This window comes from Mangifera indica, chromosome 14 (assembly GCF_011075055.1).
Source record: "Mangifera indica cultivar Alphonso chromosome 14, CATAS_Mindica_2.1, whole genome shotgun sequence".
Lineage (NCBI taxonomy): Eukaryota > Viridiplantae > Streptophyta > Magnoliopsida > Sapindales > Anacardiaceae > Mangifera > Mangifera indica.
The window spans coordinates 7,951,524-7,979,004 of NC_058150.1; the positions used below are offsets into that span (position 1 = coordinate 7,951,524).

Consider the following 27,481-nt stretch of genomic DNA (forward strand, 5'->3'; position numbering starts at 1 on the left):
TTAGCAATTAAAATTCTTAGTCAAACTTTAGCATCTTTAGGCTATGAGCGTAATTGGAGTGTTTTTGAACGCATACAAACTAAAAAGAGAAATACATTAGAGCATCAATGTGTAAATTATTTTGTTTTTATTTATTATAACTTACGATTGCAAAATAGGTAACATAATTGTCATTTATGCGTCATTACATTTCTGTACATTTTTATTAAAACTATTTTATCACATTTATTCATTATTTACAACTTTACATATGATTTTACCCTACTTAATAGTTATTGGTATATTGCTCTTTAATATTTTAATTCTTTACTTCTTCTCATTTAGACTATTTAGGTTATGTTACAAGAAATCAAATTTTGATCCAATTAATTATAAAAGTATCGATAAAACAGACTTTTGGATAGTAGATAAGAAAGAGGAGTTCAGTAAACTTAATGCAGATGAATTGAATCAAATGCCTTATGGAGATTGATCTATTCCTATCAATAATGATCCAACAAATTATGATTTTCACCTAAGTTTTTAGGTAAAAATGTTTTTTTCTCACTTATACAAATATTTACATACTTGCATAAATGATTGATTTTTAGGGTGAAAGAAAATAAAATATTCAATCATAAATTTTGTAGATAATGTTATTGAAGAGAACGATATAGAAGATGAACAAATGATGGAGGGTGCAACAAGAGCAATGACAGGATTTTTTACTATTAGTGATAATGAATTGAATATCATTTGTTCAATAATGTTTATGTTGGTTGGTTGGTTGGTTGGTGTTATATTTTATTTAATGTATATATTAAATTTTTTTTTTGTTTGGGTGTTCAATAATGCATATGTTTGTTGAATTGGATTTTTTTAATGCATATATTTTGTTTTGATGCAAAGTTAATGGTTATTGCTTATTAGATTTATATTCAATAATGCATATATTTTGTTAATTGTGAAAAGTATGCATAACATAAAATTTAATATGAAAAGCACATATAATTAGACATAATTTTTTTCAGGTTATTACATAAAACTAGAATTTTGATCAAATCGGTTGGTCTAAACGGTTCGACCGATTTGATCAAAACTAGTACTCAAAACGATGTTTACTTTGATCTGGTTCTAAAAACCTTAGATATAAGGCCCTAATGAAAGCTAATATGGGTGTGTCCAACATGGACCCCAACCAGAGTGGTTTTGAGTCAAAACTAGAAAACGATATATTACATATTTAAAACCACCAAGCTGTGTGTAATGTGGTAGTAAAAGCAACAGAGCAAGTCTACGTGACATTAATACCTTTATATGATTTAGCATCGAAGACGAGCATTGAAGCATTTGGGATGCCTATGCGATAACAAGAGAGGCCCGAGGACTTACTATCTTATGATATAGTTTCCATATCTCTAAGCCCAACCTTCACGTGCAATAAGTATACTTTATTATGATGACATCACCACTATGGAATAGGTGTTGGACACTGTGATATTTTGGATGGGCATTAGGGATGCTAGATAAACATCTGTATTGACATGAGGTTGATGAATATAGAACATATAATATGACATGGTTATTCAGATGTACATTCTAAGATATTATGGGATTGTTTACTTATTGAGTGTGTTTCACTTACGTGTTTTTGTTTATATGGTGATATATGTAGAGTCATTAATCAACAAGTGCAATTAGGGGAGCCAGTAGGTTAACTCACAAAGATGCATAAGGGCAGGGGCATTATTGTCATTTTTTCATTATAAGTAGTTTTATAGTGTGTTCAAACTATTTATCTTATTACATGTACATTTATTGGATTTGACCTTCGGAGGTTATGAACATTGGATTTCAATGTCTATTATTTCAGACCATGTATTTAAGCATGAATTAACAAATACACTTTTGGGATGTGGGATAATGTTTAACACAATGGCATGTTGTTTTAAATATTTATGCATGGCAAAGTTTTAATTAGACACATCTCTTCGGATACATATTTTTTGTAGGAGTATGTATCTGGAGTTGGGCGTTACAAATTATTATACAATTCAACTATTCCATAAAGAATATTATTTAAGTTGATTGGTATAATAACACCAATAATAAAAAATAAATACATTTTTTTTGTCCAAAGCAAGCACAGAAACTAAGTTTCTAGAACAAAAGGAACATAATAATAATTTTTTAATTCTAAAATTAGCCTAGTAAGCAACTAATATAATAAACCTCTACGACTAATGCAATAACACATGTTCCATTTCTAACATGTAGGTCAACCTCTCATTTGGCGAGCATTCTACTCTATTGTAGTCCCTGCATATCAAAACAAATATGAGAATCACATTCTATGTTTACTACCCAAGATGAACAATCTCAATGACAAATATACCTAAAGTAGAGGCTTTGATTGTTTTTTTTTTTCTTCTTTTCTAGAAAGACCTTATAATGTCTCCTCTAGTGACCTATCTTGCCACAATACAAGCAAACAAGTTTTCCCTTTTCTACACCACCTATAGGTTAAGTAGCAATATTAGGTTGTTTCTTTGTTTTGGGTTTGACTTAGTTTTGGCCTTGCCTTTGATTCGTGTGTTTGGGCTTCAACCATAAGCACATTAGTCGAAGCTACCTTTTGTACCTCTTGTTCAGTTTGCTTGAGCATATACAACAACTCTTCAAGGATTTTCTCCTTTTTGTTTAGGTTAAAATTCATAATAAAATTAGCCTAAATCTTAAGGAAGGATTTTAGCACTAAGTCAATAGCAAACTCATTGTCTATAATGAAGCTCAAGCTCGTTAATCACTCAATATAAATCATCTTGACCATATAAGGGTCAACTTGTGTTCCTTTAAAAAGTTTACAGTCAAATAGTATACTTAACACCTTATATCATTCGCTTTTACATGAGTGCCATATAACTCTTGAAGGTGTGCAAGTATGGATTGCACTTTCATTTCCTTATGTTGTTTTTTAAGCTTAGGAGACATAGAAGTTAGCATGAGTCACTAAACTTCCACAGAGTTATCAAAATACTTGTTAAAAGTATCATTTTACTCCTGGGTGGCATCAAGACCAGGTTTGGGGGGCAACGACCTTTCAAGGATATATAACTTCTTTTTTTGACAAAGAATCACTTGAAGATTTCTGTACTAATCAGTGAAGTTGCTTTCAGTAAGCGTATTTTCCTTTTCAAGAATGGATCAATATAGTAGGTTTAACATGGTGATTTTGTGATATACCATTTACATATAAAAGAATAAACAATTTTATTTAATTATTGATATACATTTTAACTACAGATTTAATTAATTAAAACGTTTCCACTATTTTTTTTAAATCAATAACTCTCACTATTGTACTTAGAAAGTTCCAGTGAACTTCCTAGTAGACCAAGACCGTATTGCATTAATTCTCCTTTTTGTTTTGGTGAACAAGTTCGATTTAATTGAATCGGTAAATTTTAAATTAATCACCAAAAACCTATAATCTCAAGCCAAGTGTTACCCTAACATCATGCGACCTCAAATGTAACTCTTGGTATCAGTAGGGTGGATACTACATATCTCATTGCATCAACAAACACATTCCTTACTCATGCCTTTAACAAACTTTACCTTTTCTTTGGCAAACAAGGAAAGTACATTAGTTAAATCAAACCCAATATATTCAACTCTTAATTTTCTACCTAGTAAAAATGTACCTTTCACTTTGGAGAATAAAGTTCCAACAAATAGAAACTTAAATAAGGCGTCATATTGGAAAACACCAATTAAATCATAGATTTAATATTTGAATTGAGAGTTATATTAATTAGTCTCATCAAATTTTAGTCGCATGTTAGGTAATATTTACAAAATAAAACCTACACATACATTTTACAACATAAAAATAAAACATGTTAGTATACAGTCATAATAAATGTCAAGCTCCTTAGCCAATAAGAGTTTAACTGATTAATTTAGGTGAATTTTCATCTTTGAGTCTTTGTACTTGTCCTTTTGTCTTCAATCTTCAATAATTACATGACTTTGTTTCCTTCTCACAGATTTCTAAGACAATAAAAAGAACCTAATCTAAAGAAGAAAAAGGGATAATGGCAAGAGATGCAAGCCTTATTTAAAAATTAAAACTCAAAAATGAAATAAATAAACAAATATCTGCAAAAGTCTATTGGTTATGTACTGAGAACCATGCATAAATACATCCATACATATACATACAAATTAAAAAATAATTTTTTTAATTATTATCCTAAGTGTCAAATTTTTTTGGTCCCTAAAATTTTATAAAACTACAATTCAATCCTAAAGCTCAGAAAAATCTCAATTTAGTCCCAATTCAATAAAATATGACTAAATTGGTATTTTTAACTTTGCCAGACCTATAGTTGAAGTGTCTAGTCGTGCATTTGGATTTCGACAAAATTTCATAAGCTTATACGATTGGACAGAACGATATGAAGGCATAGGCATGGCTGGAAATCAACCAAAGTGCACAATTGGTAACATGTAAAGGTCACAACTACATAAGAATTCTTGAACATGCAAAAACACTTAAGGTGTTTTAGAATTATACCTGTATTGATGACTCCTTTAAAACTTGACGTGGCTTGAGAAAGTACGTTATCAAACCCTTGAGAGACGGTGCCCTAGTATTAACGTAGAACACGAATACAAAAAAGGAAGTCTAGGTGAAAAGGTTGCTAAGGCTCTTGATTAGATGTTCAATATTCACGAGAAGGAGAGACAGAGATCAGTGATTACGGCCAAGGTTTTTCATGCATTTTCATAAGCAAAATGCATGATTTTATATACAAGGTAGAGTTTGTGCACAACTAGAACACCACTTCAAGCACAACTATCCTTAAAACGCATGCATAACTAGTACTCAACAAATTGCACCAATATGTATAAAGCTCATGCACGACTGACACCACAAGTGTACCGACTAACTCATTACTTTCTTTATGGTATCAACCAACATCATGCATGTGCATGGTCGGCACCTCCTTCCACTAAGTGCACAGTTGACATGCATTTTGCATGGTTATGCACTTGGTCAAACTGTGGTCAAACCAGGTCTTTTCAACCTTAATAGGTAAACCTAATCTATTTGCAATCTTTCTCTCATCCCTCAACACTAGAATTATCAACAAATAATCCTCATCTTTGCGTTCGATTTAACTCCTTTAGGTGTGTGACCTATAAACTCTCTATCGAATTGGTAGTGTCTGGATTTAAGTATAATCTAATCACATACCAAGATTGGCTTCTAGCAAAGCATCATGACTACCCGGACGACAAAGTATTAACAAACATCTGTTAAACTTTTACAACATTATGTTATGTGTAATTTAATCTTTTGGTTAATCAATATCTCTCGAGACTGAGACATAGAAGAGTATCTATCTTAGTGTTTTTTTGGTATGAACTGATATACATCAATGACTAACATGGATTAAGCTATAACCTTATCCCATTATGACCACAAATTGAAGCAATCATGGATGTTATTCAGTATTCTCATGTGTTCAAGAGTGATAAATCTTTTATTAATCAATTATAGTCTCTATATATCTCACTATATGGCCACCCATTACCTTTATGGATACCACAATTATGGCAATATGTTGGATAATGTCAAACCATTCCAATTCTTACATGGTATGGTCTGACGACCGCAAGTCAAAAGATCACATGCACTTGTGATATTTAGAAGATTTATTCCATAAACATTGAATCAACCATCTATATGGATATCCTCTAATCGGGTCAGTCCCATGAGCACATCTATAACATGAATCCATGTATTGCATCAAGTTATTTACAACAGCTTTGACACATGAAAATTGTCATTACCTTTCAATGAGGTTGTTTAATATTATGATAATATCATCATCATTATATGTGTCCTTGTTTATTGTAATGTCAAGATTATGAACATTTCTAGAATACTCATTTAATATGTAGATAATGTTTTTATAATCAGTCATCTGTTTCTCTTGTCACTTTATTACCGTCTTAAAAATATATTATTTATGCGATTATATAATTAACTAATATATAAATTAAATAACAGAAAATCTTTAATTAATAATTAAGATAAAATTAAATGTCAAATATGATTGACTTTAAGACACCTATCATGATATAAATAATATTTTATGACAAACCAGAAACAACAATGATGAAGAAACTTAAGAAATACAGTCTAAATGTTCAAAGCCAATGGTTAAAAACTGAAAATGAGTTTTGACCAAAAATTAAATCAAACAATTGAAGATCGATATTTAAAAATTGTGAAAAATAGCGAAAATATAATTTATATATAAGAGAAAATTAAAATAAAAATTATAATTAACTTTATATAAATCCTTAAAGAATTGATTATTTTAATGATTTTTTGTCATATATTTTTAATATTTTCCTTGGTATAGAAATTTGGAAAAGTTGAGTCCACCCTGCTAACTGGTCAAAATAGAGATGTAAATGACAGGGTGCAGGATGGTGACGATATTGCAAACGTAACTTGCCTATAGTTTCTAGAAAGTAGGCGCGAACCTTTCCAGGAAACCCAGCTCAAAAAATCAACTTCCTTTTCAAGCTGATTGATAGTTTATTTTATTTTCAGTAGTTTGCCCCGTTTGAATTTGATTTTTCGTGTTCACACTTCATTTTCTCAAATCCCTTTGAACCAATTTGACGGTCATAGCAAATTATTTGGAAAATATAACTCATATATTATAAAATAACAAAAAAAAATTGATCTAACTTTTTTTATAAACAATAAAGTTTTTAGTAATAAAAAACAAATTTTGGTATTATATGTTATCTAAACTCTATTTTGTATTTACATAAAAAAGACTGGTGAGATGTCTTTTCATCATTCTTTTACAAGAAAATTCCAACCTGACAACTCGCTTCGTCGCAATTTATAAGCAACAACCTCCTCTCTTTTCCTTCAAATCCTGTTTCATTTGATCCCTTATTGACCATGTCGCTTCATCTTCTAACTTCATTTCTCCTTTTGATTTTCACTTTACTTGTCTTCTTTCTTATAACCAGAACCAGAAGCTCAAAATCATCATCAGCTCCAGCTGATGTAATTCTTCCAAAATCCTACCCAATAGTGGGCTCTTTTTTCTCATTTCTAGCCAATCGAAACCAATTACTCCAGTGGGTAACTTCTATTCTGCAAAATGTTCCTTCTGCAACATTTTCCTTGCACAGGTTAGGGGGCCAGGTTACCATCTTGACAGCCAATCCCGCCAATGTCCAACACATCCTCAAAACTAACTTCTACAATTATCCAAAAGGCGCTGGAATTCGAACAACTCTATTCGACTTTCTCGGTCATGGTATTTTCAATGTTGACGGCGAACAATGGAAGTTTCAAAGACAAATTTCAAGCCACGAATTCAATACCAAATCCCTTCGTAAATTTGTCGAAACCGTCGTTGAAACGGAACTCTCCGAGCGCCTTTTTCCTCTTCTTGAAAGCGCTGCTGCCAATAAACAAGTGCTCGATTTTCAAGATGTTCTCCAAAGATTCGCTTTTGATAATATATGCAGAATCGCTTTTGGGTACGACCCTGAATATCTATTGCCATCTTTTCCAGAAGCCAAGTTCGCTCGAGCTTTTGATGAGGGTGTCAAAATAAGCAGCGAAAGATTTCGAGCGACTTTACCAATAGTCTGGAAAATTAAACGCCTTCTCAATATTGGCTCCGAAAAGCATCTAAAACTTGCAGCTTCTGAAGTCCGGGAATTTTCAAAGAACATTATAGAAGAAAAGAAAAAAAACCCTGGTGAGTCTATGGATCTTTTGTCAAGATTCTTGAGTTCAGGCCAATACGACGATGACTTTGTTACTGATATAGTCATCAGCTTCACGCTCGCCGGTCGAGACACCACATCGGCAGCTTTGACGTGGTTCTTCTTGCTGATCTCAAAACACCCAGAAGCCGAAAAAGAAATTCTCAATGAAATCAAAGAAAAATCAAACACGCCAGTTTATGAAGACATCAAAGACATGGTGTACACGCATGCCTCACTTTGCGAGAGCATGAGATTCTACCCACCTGTACCGGTAGACCCCAAGTTTGCTGACAAGGACGACGTATTGCCGGACGGGACAGTTGTGAAGAAGGGCATGCGAGTGGCGTATCATCCGTACGCGATGGGGAGAATGGAGAAGCTATGGGGAAAAGACTGGAGCGAGTTCAAGCCAGAGAGGTGGTTGAAGAGGGAAGAAGATGAAACGTGGAGCTTTGTGGGGAGGGATTCTTACACGTATCCGGTGTTTCAAGCGGGGCCGAGGATATGTTTAGGAAAGGAGATGGCGTTTTTACAAATGAAAAGAGTAGTAAGTGGCGTTTTAAAGAGGTTTAAGGTGGTGCCGGTGATAGAGGAGGGCGTTGAGCCGGAGTTTGTGGCTCATTTAACGGCCAAGATGAAAGGTGGGTTTCCCATCAGGATTGAGGAGAGGAATGAGTCCAAGTGAAAGCGAAAGCAGGGGATTATAATGATTATTATTATTTATGTATCAGTTTTTTGACTTTGCATTTCGGTGTTATAGTATGCGTACAAGATTTTTTTTTTAATAAAATAAAATTACGTGTATGTATATGTATATAGATGAAAAGAGTTATTCCCTCCAAAGTCTCGGTTTCAGCAGCACGTATTTTTCCATTTTAGCTGCCCCCCAACCTTATGGAAACTTTTAGTTTTCAACCCGTCAGCAACTTCAACAAAACAAATAGCAATAAGGCCAAACGACTATTTCCCACCCAAGGTATGTTGTAATATCAAGTTTTCACCCTTTAACTATGGAAACACCAAACACCCACCCTTGAGCAGTTAAAATTAACGGTAGTAAGGGTAAAATCGTCATTTTTTCTATAATATTAAAAATAAACTAAAATAGAATCTTTTTTTGTCTCCTTAAACTTTAAAAACTAAAATTTTTCCTCAGTCTAAGTTTTAAAAAATAGCAGTTTCACCCTAGGGTTTCTTTTTGAAATCTCCGACAACATCTCCGGCTTCATTGTCGACGACCTCTCCCTCCCGAAGCATCCTCTCCTTCCGGTGATCTCTTTTCTCTCATTTAGACGCCCGATCGATGTCGGAGAAGTCATGGAAGACGAAGTTCTTTGTCTTTCCAGACGAAGACGAGACGACTTGTCGTCCTCTGGGAAGATGAGTCGTCTTCATCTGGGAAGACGATTTCTCTTCCCAGACGTCTCTCTACGTCGGATAGGTTGGGGTGGAGTTGAAGGGGGTTGTCGGTGGAAGAGAAACCGTCGGGAGGGGGAGACGGACGGCGATGGCACCGGAGAAAGTGAAAGAGTTTGGAAACTAAACCCTAGGGGGGAAATACGATCGTTTCAAACTTAGTTTAAGTAAAAAATGTTAGTTTTTAAACTTTTAGGGGGGAAAATGAAATTGAATTTTCAGAGGTTAGGGTTTCGTTAAATTTAACCGGTCATAGGTGGATGTTTGGTGTTTCTATAGTTAAAGGGTGGAAACTTGATAGTATAACATACCTTGGGTGGGACATAGTCTTTTGGCCTAGCAATAAATATATACGGCTATTAATTTTTTTTTTCCAGATATGACAATACGACAAGTGGAGAGAAGAGTGGAATCCTGCCTAACACCCTTTAATTTCCCGAGCTCTTCAGCTTTTGTCTAGTTCTTGCCCCTGTCTACATATTTCATCAACTCTTCATTTGGAGGGTTGAAATTAAAAAAAGAGCACAAAGAAAGAGGAAAGTAGAGTTTCAAATAAAAGTAGATAGAGGTCACTTTGTGCAGGCCAGTGTAACTTTGAAGGATATAGCTACATGCCCTGTATATTCATTGGTACTTTATTTACCTGCACACAAATAATATAGTTGAAGACAATCAAATTATTATTTAAGAATTAATACAACTAATTCAACGAAATAAATTATTTAGTAGTTAATTTATTGACCATGTATGGAGTAATTTTGAATATGATTGCAGATAAGCATAGCAACGAGGGAGAGAAGACATTTGCCAAGGTTACCTTTGTTAATAATATTTCTTATTTTCGTAAGACAGGCGTTCGGTGAACACGGCAATGTCTTTACTTTGGCCAATGACTATTTCCCATTCAAAGTTCGATGAACTAACGTATTTCTATCTTTTAAATTTGAAAAAATTATTTTTTTATAAGTTTATTAAATTTGTTAAAAAATTTATTAAATATTTTTATAAATTTTTAAAAAACAAAAAAACCTACAAGTTAAACAACATATCGCCTTCCAAATCTTACTAAATAATTTTTTGTACACCTAATTGTAACACCTTTTTTTCAAATAAATATCTCTACAGGCAATATGAATAGAAAAGATGTGCATAACTTGAGCTCTTTCTCAACTGTAACGGAATTTAAACATGATAATAGACACTTGACCATAAATGTGTGCAAAAAGGTGTTTGAAATCAAGTCCCAACATCACTGTCCATAATTAAAAATATGGTCAAGCGTAGTAACTGGTAATGAAAGACTTTGATCAGTTTGAAAGATTTTTATAGCTGAAAAGGGTTTATATATGGTAATTGAGTTTTCACCTTCCATTTTTGAGATATGTTTTCTCACTTTTCCTTCACAGCCCTTGCAATGAATTGACACCCTCAAAACCACAACCTGCCGTTTGAAACATCCATAATCTACCATGAACATACAGCTGATGGAGGGCTAGTTGAAAAGATAAAACATTAAAGCAACAAAGTTGAGCGGAAGAAAGAGAGATGAAAGTATCAAACCTGGTCCGGGGACTTGGTAGTTGAAGAGGACTTAATTAAAGCAGGAGACTCATTTGAGCTTACATGCGTGAACTTTGAAGATTGATCAGCAGGAACCAATGCTGAGACAGGATCGGACTCCGATAGCCAGTCAATAAAGGGTTTATCACTTAGAAGATATCGAGACGAACCATGATTGATGTTCAGATCTTTTATGTCGGCTGCACTTTTTCGACGTAAATCGCTTTGCTTAGCCGAATTACTCTTTCTGCTCTTGTCGTGATAAGGCCGAGGAATTATGGGCAATTGTGATGAACAAGGAGCATAAGGTAGTTTAGAGCTAAGGGTAGGGCGGATGGAACGGTGACTCACCATGCTAGAGCAGACGGCTGTGGAAGCAGGCGTTGAACAGAAGATATCCATTCCTTTCATGGTTGGAGAAAATAAGTGTTTGCCTTAATTGAAGAAATAAATGAGAGCAATAGAAACAATGAGGCCAAGTTATCTCGTTTTAAAGACGTTGGATGAGAAAAAAGCACAAAAGAAAGAAAGGACCCACCGGAAAGTTGAAAATGCCAACACCTGTGATCAATCTGGATTCTGGACCTTCAAATCAAAGTTGTGTCTCACTTTTATTAATCAAATTTGATGTTTATCAACTATGTATCATTATTATTAACTGATAATACCCACACCTAATTACTGAAAATCATTTCCCAATCATCATAATTTGAACTAATGTTCCATTAATTGTTTGTTATCACTTCACTTATTTCTTCAATCAATCATTGGATACGGCAATTTGGCGTCCAAATTTAAGTCTTTGGCCCATTCTTTTTTCAAAAGAGAGAAAATTATCTCATAAAAATAAAGATTAAAAGAGGATATAGATTAAAATAAATATATACCCGATCTATTTTATATCTAATCTATTCCCCCTTCAATTTATCTTTTTTTTATATATTTTTTAAATTCTTATATATTAAATTATTATTAAAAGTTTTAAATTTTTATAAATATACTTTAAAATTTAATAAAAATTTTAATATTTTTTTAACAGTGATAAAAAAGAAAAAAAAATTTATTATAGAAAAGAAGAGAATAACAAGAGAGAAATTTTTACTACAAGAGAAGATGAGAATTATTTGTTATCCGCATATTAGAGACAAAGTAGAAATAAGAAAATTTTTTATTTATGAAGGCAACGATAAAAATTAGGCCAAATGACTATTTCCCACCTAAGGTTTGACATTTTCTCAAGTTTCCACTCTTTAACTATAGAAACACCAAACACCCACCCATGATCGGTTAGATTTAATAAAACCCTAACGGTGGTAAGGGTAAAATCGTCATTTTCTCTATAATATTAAAAATAAACTTAAATAGAATCTATTGTGCCCCCCTAAACTTTAAAAACTAAAATTTTCCCCTAGCTTAAGTTTTAAAAAATCACAGTTTCACCCTAGGGTTTCTTTTTGAAATCTCCGGTGACATCTCCGGCTCCATTACCGACGATCTCTCCCTCCCGAAGCATCCTCTCTTTTCGGCAATCTCTTTCCTCCCATTTGGACCCCCCATCGGAGTCGGAGAAGTCGTGGAAGACGAAGAACTTCGTCGGGGAAGACGAAGTTCTTCGTCTTGCCAATCGTCGTCGTCTTCATCTTCCAACTGCGATCGGGCTTAATCTTCGTCTTCATCTTCCAACTACGATGAAGAAAACTGCGATCGTCATCGTCAGATAAGTCGTCTGGGAAGACGATTTCTCTTCCCAGACGTCTCTCTACGTCGGATGAGTAGTGCAAGAGTTTAGGGCGGTCGTCGGTGGAAGAGAAACCGTCGGGAGGGGAAGACGGCCGGTGATGGTGCCGAAGAGATAAACCCTAGGGGGAAAATGCGATATTTTCAAACCCTAGGGGGGAAAAATGCAATATTTTCAAACTTAGCTTAGGGAAAAAATGTTAGTTTTTAAACTTTTTAGGGGAAAATGATATTAAATTTATCACCGTTAGGGTTTTGTTAAATCTAACCGACTATGAATGGATGTTTGATATTTTCATAGTTAAAAGGTGAAAACTTGAGAAATCATCAAAACTTGGGTGGGAAATAGTCGTTTGGCCTCAAAATTAAGGTATTTGTTTTCTATCTTATCTTTGTCATCTTTAATTGCCATAGGAATAAGCAAATAATAATTGGTCAAAATAGAGATTTGAATGACAGGGTGCAGGATAGTGACGACATTGCAAACGTAACTTGCCTATATTTTCTAGAAAGTAGGTGCGAGCATTTTCCAGCGAACCCAGCTCCAAAAATCAAATTCCTTTTGAAGCTGATTGAAAATCGGATAGTTTATTTTATTTGCAGTAGTTTGCCCCGTTTGAAATTGATTTTTCGAGTTCACACTTCATTCTCTCAAATCCCTTTGAATCATTTTGACGATAGTAGCAAATTATTTGGAAAATATAAATCATATATTATAAAATAACAAAAAAAATTGATCCAACATTTTTTTATTAACGATAATGTTTTTAGTAATAAAATAAAATATGTTATCTAAACTCTATTTTGTATTTACATAAAAAAGAATGGTGAGATGTCTTTCCATCATCCTTTTACAAAACAATTCCAACTTTACAACTTGCTTCTCCCTATTTATAGGCAACAACTTCCTCTCTTTTCCTTCAAATCCTGTTTCGTTTAATCCCTTATTAACCATGTCGCTTCATCTTCTAACTTCATTTCTCCTTTTGATTTTCACTTTACTTGTCTTCTTTCTTATAACCAGAACCAGAAGCTCAAAATCATCATCAGCTCCAGCTGATGTAATTCTTCCAAAATCCTACCCAATAGTGGGCTCTTTTTTCTAGTTTCTAGCCAATCGAAACCAATTAATCCAGTGGGCAACTTCAATCCTGCAAAATGTTCCTTCTGCAACATTTTCCTTGCACACGTTAGGGGGCCAGGTTACCATCTTGACAGCCAATCCCGCCAATGTCCAACACATCCTCAAAACTAACTTCTACAATTATCCAAAGGGCGCTGGATTTCGAACAACTCTATTCGACTTTCTCGGTCATGGTATTTTCAATGTTGACGGCGAACAATGGAAGTTTCAAAGACAAATTTCAAGCCACGAATTCAATACCAAATCCCTTCGTAAATTTGTCGAAACCGTCGTTGAAACTGAACTCTCCGAGCGCCTTATTCCCGTTCTTGAAAGCGCTGCTGCCAATAAACAAGTGCTCGATTTTCAAGATGTTCTTCAAAGATTCGCTTTTGATAATATATGCAGAATCGCTTTTGGGTACGACCCTGAATATCTATTGCCATCTTTTCCAGAAGCCAAGTTCGCTCGAGCTTTTGATGAGGGTGTCAAAATAAGCAGCGAAAGATTTCGAGCGACTTTACCAATAGTCTGGAAAATTAAACGCCTTCTCAATATTGGCTCCGAAAAGCATCTAAAACTTGCAGCTTCTGAAGTCCGGGAGTTTTCAAAGAACATTATAGAAGAAAAGAAAAAAAACCCTGGTGAGTCTATGGATCTTTTGTCAAGATTCCTGAGTTCAGGCCAATACGACGATGACTTTGTTACTGATATAGTCATCAGCTTCACGCTCGCCGGTCGAGACACCACATCGGCAGCTTTGACGTGGTTCTTCTTGCTGATCTCAAAACACCCAGAAGCCGAAAAAGAAATCCTCAATGAAATCAAAGAAAAATCAAACACGCCAGTTTATGAAGACATCAAAGACATGGTGTACGCGCATGCCTCACTTTGCGAGAGCATGAGATTCTACCCACCTGTACCGCTAGACTCCAAGTTTGCTGACAAGGATGACGTATTGCCGGACGGGACAGTTGTGAAGAAGGGCATGCGAATGGCGTATCATCCGTACGCGATGGGGAGAATGGAGAAGCTGTGGGGAAAAGACTGGAGCGAGTTCAAGCCAGAGAGGTGGTTGAAGAGGGAAGAAGATGAAACGTGGAGCTTTGTGGGGAGGGATTCTTACACGTATCCGGTGTTTCAAGCGGGGCCGAGGATATGTTTAGGAAAGGAGATGGCGTTTTTACAAATGAAAAGAGTAGTAAGTGGCGTTTTAAAGAGTTTTAAGGTGGTGCCGGTGATAGAGGAGGGCGTTGAGCCGGAGTTTGTGGCTCATTTGACGGCCAAGATGAAAGGTGGGTTTCCCGTCAGGATTGAGGACAGGAATGAGTCCAAGTGAAAGCGAAAGCAGGGGATTATAATGATTATTATTATTTATGTATCAGTTTTTTGACTTCGCATTTTGGCGTTATGTATATATAAATAGATGAAAAGAGTTCTTCCCTCCGAAGTCTGGGTTTCAGCCGTACGTATTTTCCCATTTCAGCTCCCCTCCCTCTCTCCCCCCCCCCCCCCCCCCCCCCGCTCACGGACACTTTTAGTTTTCAACCCGTCATCAACTTCAACCAAACAAGTAGCAATAAATATATACGGCTGTTAATTTTTTTTTTTCCAGATATGACAATACGACAAGTGGAGAGAAGAGTGGAATCTTTAACACCCTTTGATTTACCGTGCTCCTCAACTTTTGTCTGGTACTTGCCCCTGTCTACATATTTCATCAACTCTTCATTTGGAGGGTTGAAATTAAAAAAAGAGCACAAAGAAAGAGGAAAGTAGAGTTTCAAATAAAAGTAGATCGTGGTCACTTTGTGCAGGCCAGTATAACTTTGAAGGATATAGCTACATGCCCTGTATATTCATTGGTAACACAAATAATATAGTTGAAGACAATCAAATTACTATTTAAGAATTAATACAAATAATTCAACGAAATAAATTATTTAGTTGTTAATTTAGTAGTTAATGTATGGAGTAATTTTGAATATGATTGCAGATAAGCATAGCAACGAGGGAGAGAAGACATTTGCCAGGGTTACCTTTGTTAATAATATTTCTTATTTTCGTAAGACAGGCGTTTGGGGAACACGGCAATGTCTTAACTTTGGCCAATGACTATTTCCCATTCAAAGTTCGATGAACTAACGTAATTCTATCTTTTAAGTTTGAAAAAATTATTTTTTTATAAGTTTATTAAATTTCTTAAAAAATTTATTAAATATTTTTATAAGTTTTTAAAAAACAAAAAACCTACAAGTTAAATAACATATTGCCTCGAAAATCTTACTGAATAATTTTTGTACACCTAATTGTAACACTTTTTTTTCAAATAAATATCTCTACAAGCAATATGAATAAAAAAGATGTGCATAACTTGAGCTCTTTCTCAACTGTAACAGAATTTGAGCATGATAATAGACACTTGACCATAAATGTGTGCAAAAAGGTATATTACAACAATAAATAAAACACCTTAATCCATATTAATAAATAAACATCATCTATACAAAATAAGGTGTTTGAAATTAAGTCTCAACATAACGATCCATAATTAAATACAATGTCCCAAATTGTAAATATAAACAATCTTTGAACATAGATAGCAAATGACTAAATTGCCTCTCAACCTCATGCTACTACTCAAGCTAGACTATTAACGCCTCTACATAGCTTGTTACTCATCTCTATTTGCAAAATCATAAAAAAAAATATGTTAGTGAAAAAAACTTAGTAAATAAGTGACCTCTCAATACCTTATACACAACATCTTATAAACTAGCGTTCAATTACTATCTCACTATGTGGTCACTATCGGATATTTTTCGACATCATTATATGCCTATTTGTCTCTTCTTGGCACTCTTGTGCCCTAACTACATGGTGTCATCTCAAATGACTAACTCCTAAGTTGAACTCAACATACCTAATACCCTCATGAAAACAATAGACATCCTAGATGTCTAAATCTATGTCTCATGCACAATATTGGTCAAACTTTGGGCTAACTAACTATGATACCCTAGTCACAGAAAAAATTAATTGTAGTCATTCCCTTACCACATACACAATATATGATTATGTGCATAATATGTAACTTAACATGAAATTACTACAATGCTTTTAAAGACTTGTGGGTGTTACAATATTATGCTTATAGGTCGTGCTTAAGGCTGACTAAGCATTGACACCCCAATCAGACAAGAAATCTTATCGTATTCCTTCTCTTTTCATGTATGCATAACTATATGATTTCAAACTAAAAAGCATCTTCAAATGGACCCTACCATAGGTATGTATATAAAGCATCTCAATGTCCATATAAGGAATTAACAAGTGCAGTTCTCTGTTTCTATGCATATCGAATATGAATGAACTGTCATTGGCCTTCGCTTCAGGTACATGAACATCTTATGGGAATCTAACTATAACTTAACGCTTTTGCATGTATTATGCCACATTACACATAGCTAGTGGTTACTTTGATGTACACCATTATCTCTTCACTCTTCTAAACTTTTTTGAATTCAATCTAAATCCACTTTGGTTAGGATTTATGCCATTTTGCACATAGTCGACACCTTTACTTGCTAATCACCTTAATTTTCTTTTGATAGGGCTCTATATTTTCTTTCCTATTCCAATACATAACATACGAGTAAAACAGTAATGATCCTTGCATATGAGTGTGACTAACCTTGCATACCCATTTACTTAAAAAGTTATGCACAAGTGTACATTGCCTTTAGTCATGGTTGTGTATCACAACATTGATTATCATTCCTCTAATGGTCTCCTAACATCCTTTAAAACTAATTATAACTCATCACAATCATGCACTCTAGCAACTCACTATCAAGTTTCCTTATGGTCTATGTATGGGCATGCACCTCACAATGCACAATTGTGCACTACCTTATTATACAGCTATTACAAGTGTGCACTCATGCATGTTCAAATTGTCTTCTTCGTAAGGTGTGTATGTCGTTCACCTTTGTGTGAATAGTCATGCACCATCGTCTACACTAAATTTCTTAGCATTTTTCTAATGATTCTAATTGAGGCTCTATGTCCTAAAACATTCAAAATAAGTGTCAAAAAACCCTACTACATCCATTTTGTACCAAAACATCAAACAAACATCAAGATCATAGATCGCTAAAATTCAACCTACACATGCTTTCATTCCATACCAACTAATCTCATGTATGATTCAACTCAGATTTATATGATTCATTGTCAATAAGCAATTTCATATCCATAACATGATTAGAATACATCCAATAATCTGTAAACCCAAAGATCAATCAACTTGAATTTCATTGACAAACTAGTCTTTGTGTGGTAATGGTGACTTTCTAATGACTCCTAACAATTGCTGATCTTACAAAAGACCCTTACTTCACTCTCTCTTTTCCTTTTTCACTGGAAACACCAAGAATTCAAGATAACCTTTAACCTTACACCTCACCTTTTTTTTTTATTTTGGCCAAGTAACACCACTCACGGTTATGCATACTCCCTGCATGGTTGTATATATGGTTTCATGACGAAAATAATGTTCTATGATCATTGAAAATGAGCTTATCCAAAATAAAAACACCATGGACAATCGTCCTCATGCTAGAGTGTAGATGATGACCAACTAGTAGTGTTCATTATTTATTGAGTGTACCAGCATGCATTACCTTCATGCATGGTTGTAAATCCTTTAATACTTAGAAAATTAATGTGCCATGCAAGAAATAATCATTTTCCCTTCTCTACTCATGTACACGCATTCACTCTTGATGTGCATGATTGTACAAGCCTTTTATTCTTAACATTTATGCATATTTCAATTCAAAAATAGGAAAGAACAAAAATACCTCTTGTGCATACTTGTGGGTGTGACATAAAGTCTCTTACTTCTTAAGTAACTTATCACTCACTTTCTTATATGTTTTACTGGTAACAAATGATCATTATGTACGAGAAGGTCAATAAGCATGGAATGGTCATAAAAGGCATAATCATCTTTGCTCAATTTATTTTTTTTCTTTTATAGTTCTATCTATTTTTATACACCTTATAGTTTGGCGGTGTATGGATTTTCTCTTATTATTATACACATTACATGGATGATTTATGTATGTTTTATTTTACAAACATCCTTTACATATTTTAAGCTATTGAAGTGACAAAGGGTATTATTGGTATTTTTAGTATTTTATGTTATGAATATATGGTTGAAGTTTTAAGCGTATGTAAGTTTTTTAAGTCGGGTTTTGTAGCACTTCCCTCTGAAAGATTGTACTTTTGGAGCAAGATATTACAAAGAATCAAAGAAATTTTAAAGTAGTTCGATGCAATGATCAAACACCTATGATCGCAATGTGTTATTGATTGCAATGAATACACTGAAATATGTTCTGAGAAGGACTTAACTTTGGATAAAGGTCCTAAGGATGAGAGATGAATTTTTATGAGGGTTTTTTTCTGCTTTATTTAAAGATAATTCTTAGGAATATCTTTTTATATGTACGTATTTGTGTATATGTGTAACTCTATGTATATTTCTCTCTTCTTCTTTATGTTGATTGTTCATATTTATAGTTAAAAAGAAGATAATTATGTTCAAATAATCGAATTTGAGTTTTCCTAATTCAAATATGATTTTCAAGATGTATTCTTATTTTAATTGAATTAAAACAAAATAATTACATTAACAACATTGATCCCAATTTGGTAGAAAGCAACAACTTTTTCCCTTGTGAGTATAAAAGAGAATAAAAAGAGGAACTCATAGATGTTATATATATATATATGCTTGTGAAGTTCTTTTCATCATCTTTGAGTAAACAACTTATTTGCAGACCTGGTGATTGACGAATAAGAGACATATTTAATCGTTGATATATTTGGATAAGTTTCATAGTATAACACCTACTCTCGCAATGTTAATTATAACATATTATACTTTAGGCAATGCTTAACTTGGCTACATTTTATAAACTGTTGTCTAAAATAACATGTATATAAGCTATGGTTTTAATAGTGTAGTATTAGAAAATTAACTATACATTGAGATTGCAAAAAAAAAAAAAGAAGTAACATTATGGGATTTAAAGTAATGCTTGACTTGACTATGTTCTTTAAACCATTGTCTAAAATATCATAAGCTATGGTTTTAATAGTTTTGTATTAGGAAATTAACAATAAGCTATGGTTAGCAAAAAAATTGTAGTGTTATAGGATATAAAACAATAGATTTAATAACCACTGTAATAGAATATAACTTTAACTACAGTTTAATAAATATGAAATGTTATTGTACATAAAAACTAATATGTTTTATAGAGTTGAAAGATTCAGTTCATTTTTAAAACTAAGCTAAACTTGAGTTAAAAGATGTTTAGTTTAGTTTGTCTTTCATTCTACTCAAATTTATGACTTAAATTGGTGTCACCTATAATTTTGGCTTGATGAACTCGAATTAAACTCAAGTCAAACTACTTTTTATTCGAACCAAACTTTAACTAGGGGTTTTTGGGCTCAATTTAGTTCGTGTCCACCTTTAAAACAACTATCAAAATGGCGTCATTGTCTTATGAATGAATTACGAATTCAAACCACAAAACCAATCTATGGCACCACAAAGGTTGGGTTTTGTGTAATCTTCGGTTTGTAATTTTTCAGGATCTAACGGTTAAATTGATTGAAAATCAAATGAAAGTAAAGTTACATCGAAATGTGTGTGAAGTTAGCCATTCATACAAGTTGTATTTGCTATTTTTTTAGTTATTTGGCCAAAATCTCAAAACGAGCACTTAAATGGCAGATGGCTAGCCTTCATCGCATTTTCCGCCATTCCCACACTTTTGCATCAGCGCCTCTCCTGCGTCATAAAGGGTTTCCTTAGCCGAGAGGAAGCAGCCGCTTGTGAGATCTTTATGCCCATTCAACGGTTCTTGGTAGTTGTCGTGATTGGTGCCTCCAGTGCTGAGTCGAAGAAGAATCGGGTCATTTCATAACTCAAAAAATCTATTAAACTTAGGGTTTGTGCTTTTAACTAGTAATTTATTAAGTGGGTTTTTAACTTCCATTAATGTTTACCTTTTAATGTCATAAATATATTAAATATTTAATTATTCACAATTTTAATTAGTGTTTCATCTTCTTTTCTTTTTTTTTTTTTTTGAAAAATTCACAATTATGAGATGTTGTTGTACAAAATAATTCATATGGATGAGGTGGAACCGGAAGAGTACCACATGTCTAACTTGTCAAATTGGTCTTCAAGTGCCACATCAAGTCTAGAAGTTCAGGTGATAGAACTTCAAAAACAAGATCTGGTTTATAGATTTTGCATTATCTTTTATTTGATTTAGAGATTATCAAATGTTAATCATATCTGAACTTTTTTGATATAATTAATGATCTTTATAATTTGTTATTTAATTTTCTAAATTGATCTTGTAGATTCCTAATAATATGCAATTGCTAAATGAATGTTATTTACCCTACTTAAAAAGATCATATTCCATAATTTGGTAAATTTTGTCAAATTTATTATATATTCACTTGGGTTTTAGTTTTAAGTTGTTGTTTGTGATTTGTTTTTGTTACAATACATTAGCAAAATTCCGAGGAAAACAAAGAACTTCTTGCCAAGGTTGAAATGTATCTAGTTGCCAAGAAAAGATAAAAAAAAGACACGTATATCAAGGTGACGACAATATTATGAAAAAACGTATATTTATCATAAAAAAAAATGTTTGGGCAACCTAATTTTTTTTATTTTCAAATGTAAGTTCTTATAATACATGCAATTTAACTTTGTTATAGTTTATAAGATCGAATTGAAGAGATGCAATCCCAAAAAGAGAGTGTGAAAGGTTAGAAAAAGTTATAGTTAAATTGAGGTAAGAGCAACCTGGTCATGTACAATTTATGGAGAAAGGCATTACACTAACTAACTTGAGAGGAAAAGAATCTGGAGCATCAAAGGATACCTGTAAACTTTTGGATGATGCATTGAATCCATAAAATCAGCATTAGAGAAAAGAAGTGGAAGAAAAGTTAGAACTAGAGAGGGCAATAATTGCTCAAATGAAAGAAGAATCGGAAGCTGAGAAGGAAAAAAAAGGTTAAAGAAATGAACAAAATGAAAAAAAAGACGAAAGCTGAAAAAGCAATAATGGGACAATAGGTCTCACAATGCTTGTGAAACAAATAACACAAGTTAATCTATATATAACTATAGATGCACTTGTTTCATTGAATGTAGGAGTTAGTTCACTTCAAGGTATTTCAAATGCACGAAACAATGAAAGATAATCATTTTATTGCCTTTCAAAGTTAGCATTATCTATCTTATAAAACAATTATAATAAGCTTGCTTGACAATTATTTAGGCACTTCGTTATAAATTTTTTTTAATAACAATTTGACTACTATTTACTAATGGGAAGTTGTAATGTAATTATATTTTTCTTCAATTTTGTTGGTTATTGCAGTAAAATTTGACTACAATGGATCGATCATATGTACGAGCTGCTCTTTCATATATAAGGTGAGTTGTAGTTTTTTGACATATGAGCACTCTAAGGTATCTTAATTTATATTCTAATATTTAGTTAAATTCTAATTTTATTGATTTTTTTTCACGGTTTAAGGGTAGTGATCAATGATGGTAGAAAAAATAGTAGACATTTCATAATTATTGAGGAGATTTGTGATTTAGACGTCTTTTGAGGATGTCTTTCATCAAAGACATAAATATTTTTTTTTGAATCATGATAAGATGTATTAAAATTATTTATCTTAACTACTTATTATATAAATTTGGATTACTTGACTACGAAATGAAATTTGTTTTGTTTCAATACATGACTTTGTTTCTTTTTTTTTAGTTTCTTATTTGGTTATCTATTTTAATATCTTTAGGTCATTTATTATCTATTTAAAATAGAGTAAAAGAAACAAAAATAAACAAAACCGTTATATTAGATACATATAACTGATGCAACAATAAATAAATAATTATTGTTTTAACCATTAAAATCATTGTCTTTATGGTATTACAAATCTATGCATTAGTTAAATAGTCGTTGTTTAAAATGACACATTCTATTGCTTAAAATATTTAAAACTTTTGTCTAATGTTCTTGATAACCGTTGCCTTAACAAAATAATTGTTGCTAAAAATAGCTAGTAACTATAGTCTAATATCTCTAATAACAGTTATCTTAGTTAAATAATAGTTGCTTAAAATAACTTACAACTATCATCTAATATTTTTTATAATTGTTGTCTTTGTTAATCGAAACTATTGCATTAGATACTAAAATGTAAAAATGTATTACTAAACAAACCATTAGCTTAGATCATACCAAAGCTATTACATTTGGATTACTAATGCAACGGTTATTTTTGCTATACTAATACAGTGAAAGTGAATGGTTCTACCGTTTACATAAAGTTTAAATACAATACAACCGTCAAAATAATCATAAACTTCATATTCAGTCGCTTTCACTCCGACTCTTACCTCTCCTCAATCCTGACCGGAAACCCACCTTTCATCTTTGCCGTTAAATGTGCCACAAACTCCGGCTCAACGCCCTCCTCTATCACCGGCACCACCTTAAACCTCTTCAAAACCCCACTTACTACTCTCTTCATTTGCAAAAACGCCATCTCCTTTCCTAAACAAATCCTTGGTCCTGCCTGAAACACTGGATATGTATACGAATCCCTCCCCACAAAGCTCCACGTGTCATCTTCTTCCTTCTTCAACCATCTCTCTGGCTTGAACTCCTTCCAGTCTTTTCCCTACAGCTTTTCCATTCTACCCATTGCGTACGGATGGTACGCCACTCGCATACCCTTCTTCACCACCGTCCCGTCTGGCAAGATGTCGTCGTTCTCAGCAATCTTGGAATCAACAGGTACCGGTGGGTAGAATCTCATGCTCTCGCAGAGTGATGCGTGCGTGTACGCCAGATCTTTGATGTCTTCATAAACTGGCATGTTAGATTTTGCTTTAATTTCATTGAGAATTTCCTTTTCTGCTTCAGGGTGTTTTGAGATCAGCAAGAAGAACCACGTCAAAGCTGCTGACGTGGTGTCTCGGCCGGCAAGTGTGAAGCTGATGACTATATCTGTGACAAAGTCATCGTCGTATTGGCCCAAGCTCAAGAATCGTGACAAAAGATCCATAGACTCATCAGGATTTTGCTTCTTTTCTTCTAAGACGTTCTTTGAAAATTCTTGCACCCTAGAAATCGCAAGTTTTAGACGCTTTTCTGAGCCAATATTGAGAAGCCGTTTAATCTTCCAGATTAAGGGTAAAGCCACCCGAAATCTTTCGCTGCTTATTTTAACACTCTCGTCAAAAAATCGTGCGAAGTCAGCTTCTGGAAAAGATGGCGATAGGTATACAGGGTCGTACCCGAAAGCGATCTTGCATATATTATCAAAAGCAAATCTTTGAAGAACATCTTGAAAATCAAGCACATCTTTATTGACTGCAGCGGCTTCAAGAATGGGAATAAGCCGATCGAAGAGTTCAGATTCAACCACAGTTTCGACAAATTTACGGAGGGATTTGGTGTTGAATTCGTGGCTTGAGATTTGTCTTTGAAACTTCCACTTAGAGTAGCGACTTTGAATAGACCTTAAACATCAAAGTGAATAACCATCAAAGGAACTAGACTTTATTTAATGTCACAGGAAATGAAACACAATGACTTTTTGCTAATTCACGAACATCACATTGAAAGCTAAAAGTATCAATCTTTTCAATGAACTTGGAAATAATTTTTTTAAATAAGAAAATAAAGAATGTCCCAAACTTCGATATCATACCAGATATTTGTCTTCTTATCCTCCCTTTTACAACCATCTATAGTTGCAACTTGTCTAAAGGTGATAAAGTAATATCCAAATAGTACAACTACTTTCCCTTAACACCGTAGCCAATTATCTATCTTATTTGGATGTCCTTAAACACACACAAATTAAGTAAAAAAATAACAACACAAGATAAGGTAGAGGTTATTTGAGAAACTAACAAAAGATTATAATCTAATGATGGAATAACTAAAATAGAATTTAATTGCAAATTATCAGCAAGGGATAACGATCCTTCCACAATAACTGGGGTCATTGTACCACTGGTAGTAGATACAATTTTGTTTGGATGGGCTAAAAAATAAGACCAGTTTAGAATCAAATGTCATATGATTTGTAGTACTAGAATCAATTATCCATGCACTATTAGAAACAGGTGTAGAAATATTCAAAACCTTACCACCTTTGTTTACAGCCACTATCAATGTTAAGATTTTATCTGCTTCTTCATCTTTTGTCTTTGTTTCCATCCATATAGCAGTAGAAGTCTTTTTAGAGTTCCTTTTTCATGGATCACGACTATGATCCTACCACTCTGGATATCCCACAAGTTCAAAACATTTACTCTTGGTATGACCAATTTGATTACAATGAGTGCATTCGTAGGTAGACGTATCAACACCATTAAAGGTCTTAGAATGAGTAGACATTGATCGTTCTTGTTGGTTGGATTGGTTGCGAGTCACCATGACAGAAGCTTCAATGTTTTCAGTTTCACCTTTTAGAGTTGTATGATGCACTTCCTCACAACGAATCAAAGCATAGCATTCCTCCAAATTAGGAACTTGTTGTTTGCATAATATCTCTCCACAAATTGTTTCAAAATTTGTATCTAGTCCAACAGGAAATATATGAACTCATTGCCGCATAATTGAATTTTTGTATGCTTTAATAATTAGCATCCTTCATACCACTTTGTCACGATAATCAAGTTCTCAAAAAATCTCAGTCAATTCTCCATAATACATAAAGAGAGGTCTTCCACTTTGTTTAGCAGTAAACACCCCTTTGTTCAAGGCAAAAACTTGGAAGTTCATCACTTCCATCATAAAAGGCCTTTGATAATGCACTCCAAATTTCGTAGGCTGTGGGCAAGCGTAGATAACATTTCATAATCTCTGGAGTCATAGACATTAACAACCACTTACTTGACTTTTTGATTTTCTGCATAACACTTTTCATATTCTTCATCTAATTTTGTAGGTGGCTTTGCCTTTCTGCGAATATAAGAAAGTTTCTCTTTCGGAAATATGCATTTCAATAAGCTAAGATCAAACATCATAGTTGGTTTCATTTAGAATGATTCCTACAGTAAATGCTCCTTCAGATTGAACAATAATAGGCAACGACTTTGTTGTGGAGAATTCAATAGCTTTTTCGTCCATTTCTTATGGGAGATCAAAAAATATTCAAAAAAAAAAATTCAAAAGATTGTGGTCGATTGAAACAATGGTTTTTGATGGATAAGAATTCAGATTCAAAGTTTAGGTCCTAATACGATCTTGAATAAATGAAAATAATTGTTTTTCATTTATTTCGGTTACATATAAAGGGGTAATTCTCAAAATATATAAGTTGTCTATGAGTTATTAATTCATAAAATCAAGTTTAAATAATTCCTACAATCAAGTATAATTCCTGTAATTACATTATCAAGTAATAAAGGAAAATTTTTAAGCATAATTACAAATAGTCAACTCAATATTTCAATATGTTTAAACTGAAAGATATGGGGACTTTCTCTGTACCTTACAATATTGGTGATGTGAACTTTCATAACGTTTTTTGTGATTTAGGTGCGAGCATTAATCTTATTCCATTTCGTATAACCGTCACCAACCATGATGTCTGTTCAATTGATGAATAAGAGCATTAAATATTCAAGAGGACTGGTGGAAGATGTCTTAGTCAAATTGAAAATTTTGTATTCCCAATAGATTTTATTGTTCCTGATACAGAGGAAGATTTTGAAATGCCCTTGATTCTAGGAAAGTCATTTCTTGCTAGCAGAAGAGCTCTCCTTGTTGTACAACAGGGAAATCTCTCTCTCTTGGAATACATGATGTAGAGATAGTTTTTAATGTATTGGAGATTATAAAATATAATTGTTATGATGAAAGAGAGTATTTAAGGAATAATATTAGGCCAAACTACTATTTCCCACCCAAGGTTTGATGTTTTCTCAAGTTTTTACTCTTTAACTATGGAAACATCAAACACTCACCTATGACTGGTTAGATTTAACAAAACCCTAATGATGGTAAGGGTAAAATCGTCATTTTCGCTATAATATTAAAAATAAACTAAAATATAATATATTTGGCCCCCCTAAACTTTAAAAACTAAAATTTTCCCCCAGCCTAAGTTTTAAAAAATCGTAGTTTCACCTTAGGGTTTGGTTTTGAAATCTCCGGCGACCTCTCCGGCTCCGTTGACGATGACCTCTCCCTCCCGAAGCAATCTCTCCTTCCGGCGATCTCTTTCCTCCCATTTGGAGGTTCGATCGGCGTCAGAGACGCCTTGGGAGACGAAGAACTTCGTCGGGGAAGACGAAGTTCTTCGTCTTCCAAGGAGTCTCCAAATAGGAGGAAAGAGATCGTCGGAAGGAGAGGGTGCTTCGGGAGGGAGAGGTCGTCGGCAACGGAGCCGGAGAGGTCGCCGGAGATTTCAAAACCAAACCCTAGGGTGAAATTGCGATTTTTTAAAACTTAAGCTGAGGGAAAATTTTAGTTTTTAAAGTTTAGGGGGGCAAAAAGAGATAAAATTTTTAGGCGTTAGGGTTCTATTAAATCTAACCAGCCATGAGTGGGTGTTTGGTGTTTCTATAGTTAAAGGGGGGACATTTAAGAAAACATCAAACCTTGGGTGGGAAATAGTCGTTTGGCCATAATATTATGATAATTTAGTAGATAGACATTTTAATGCATCGAGGTTAGATTAGATGATCCTAAT

The 27,481-nt window shown here is 33.6% G+C and overlaps 2 protein-coding genes and 2 pseudogenes across 2 annotated transcripts; 2 read left to right on the top strand and 2 right to left on the bottom strand.

Annotated features, from left to right (window-relative positions):
- Positions 1-6,906: 6,906 nt before the first annotated feature.
- On the top strand, positions 6,907-8,604 carry LOC123196866 (cytochrome P450 94A2-like). The gene has a single exon (XM_044611008.1). It carries the CDS (start codon positions 6,977-6,979, stop codon positions 8,483-8,485), a length of 1,509 nt encoding a protein of 502 aa, XP_044466943.1. The 5' UTR covers positions 6,907-6,976; the 3' UTR covers positions 8,486-8,604.
- A 986-nt stretch (positions 8,605-9,590) lies between these two features.
- On the bottom strand, positions 9,591-11,215 carry LOC123196962 (protein SODIUM POTASSIUM ROOT DEFECTIVE 3-like). The gene is made up of 3 exons (XM_044611125.1): positions 10,777-11,215; positions 10,582-10,657; positions 9,591-9,859 (listed from the first exon to the last, which is right to left on the bottom strand). Exons 1-3 carry the CDS (start codon positions 11,185-11,187, stop codon positions 9,852-9,854), a joined length of 495 nt encoding a protein of 164 aa, XP_044467060.1. The 5' UTR covers positions 11,188-11,215; the 3' UTR covers positions 9,591-9,851.
- Positions 11,216-13,404: 2,189 nt separating this feature from the next.
- Positions 13,405-15,060, top strand: LOC123195910 (annotated as a pseudogene).
- A 7,891-nt stretch (positions 15,061-22,951) lies between these two features.
- On the bottom strand, positions 22,952-25,811 carry LOC123196605 (annotated as a pseudogene).
- Between the last annotated feature and the right edge of the window lie 1,670 nt (positions 25,812-27,481).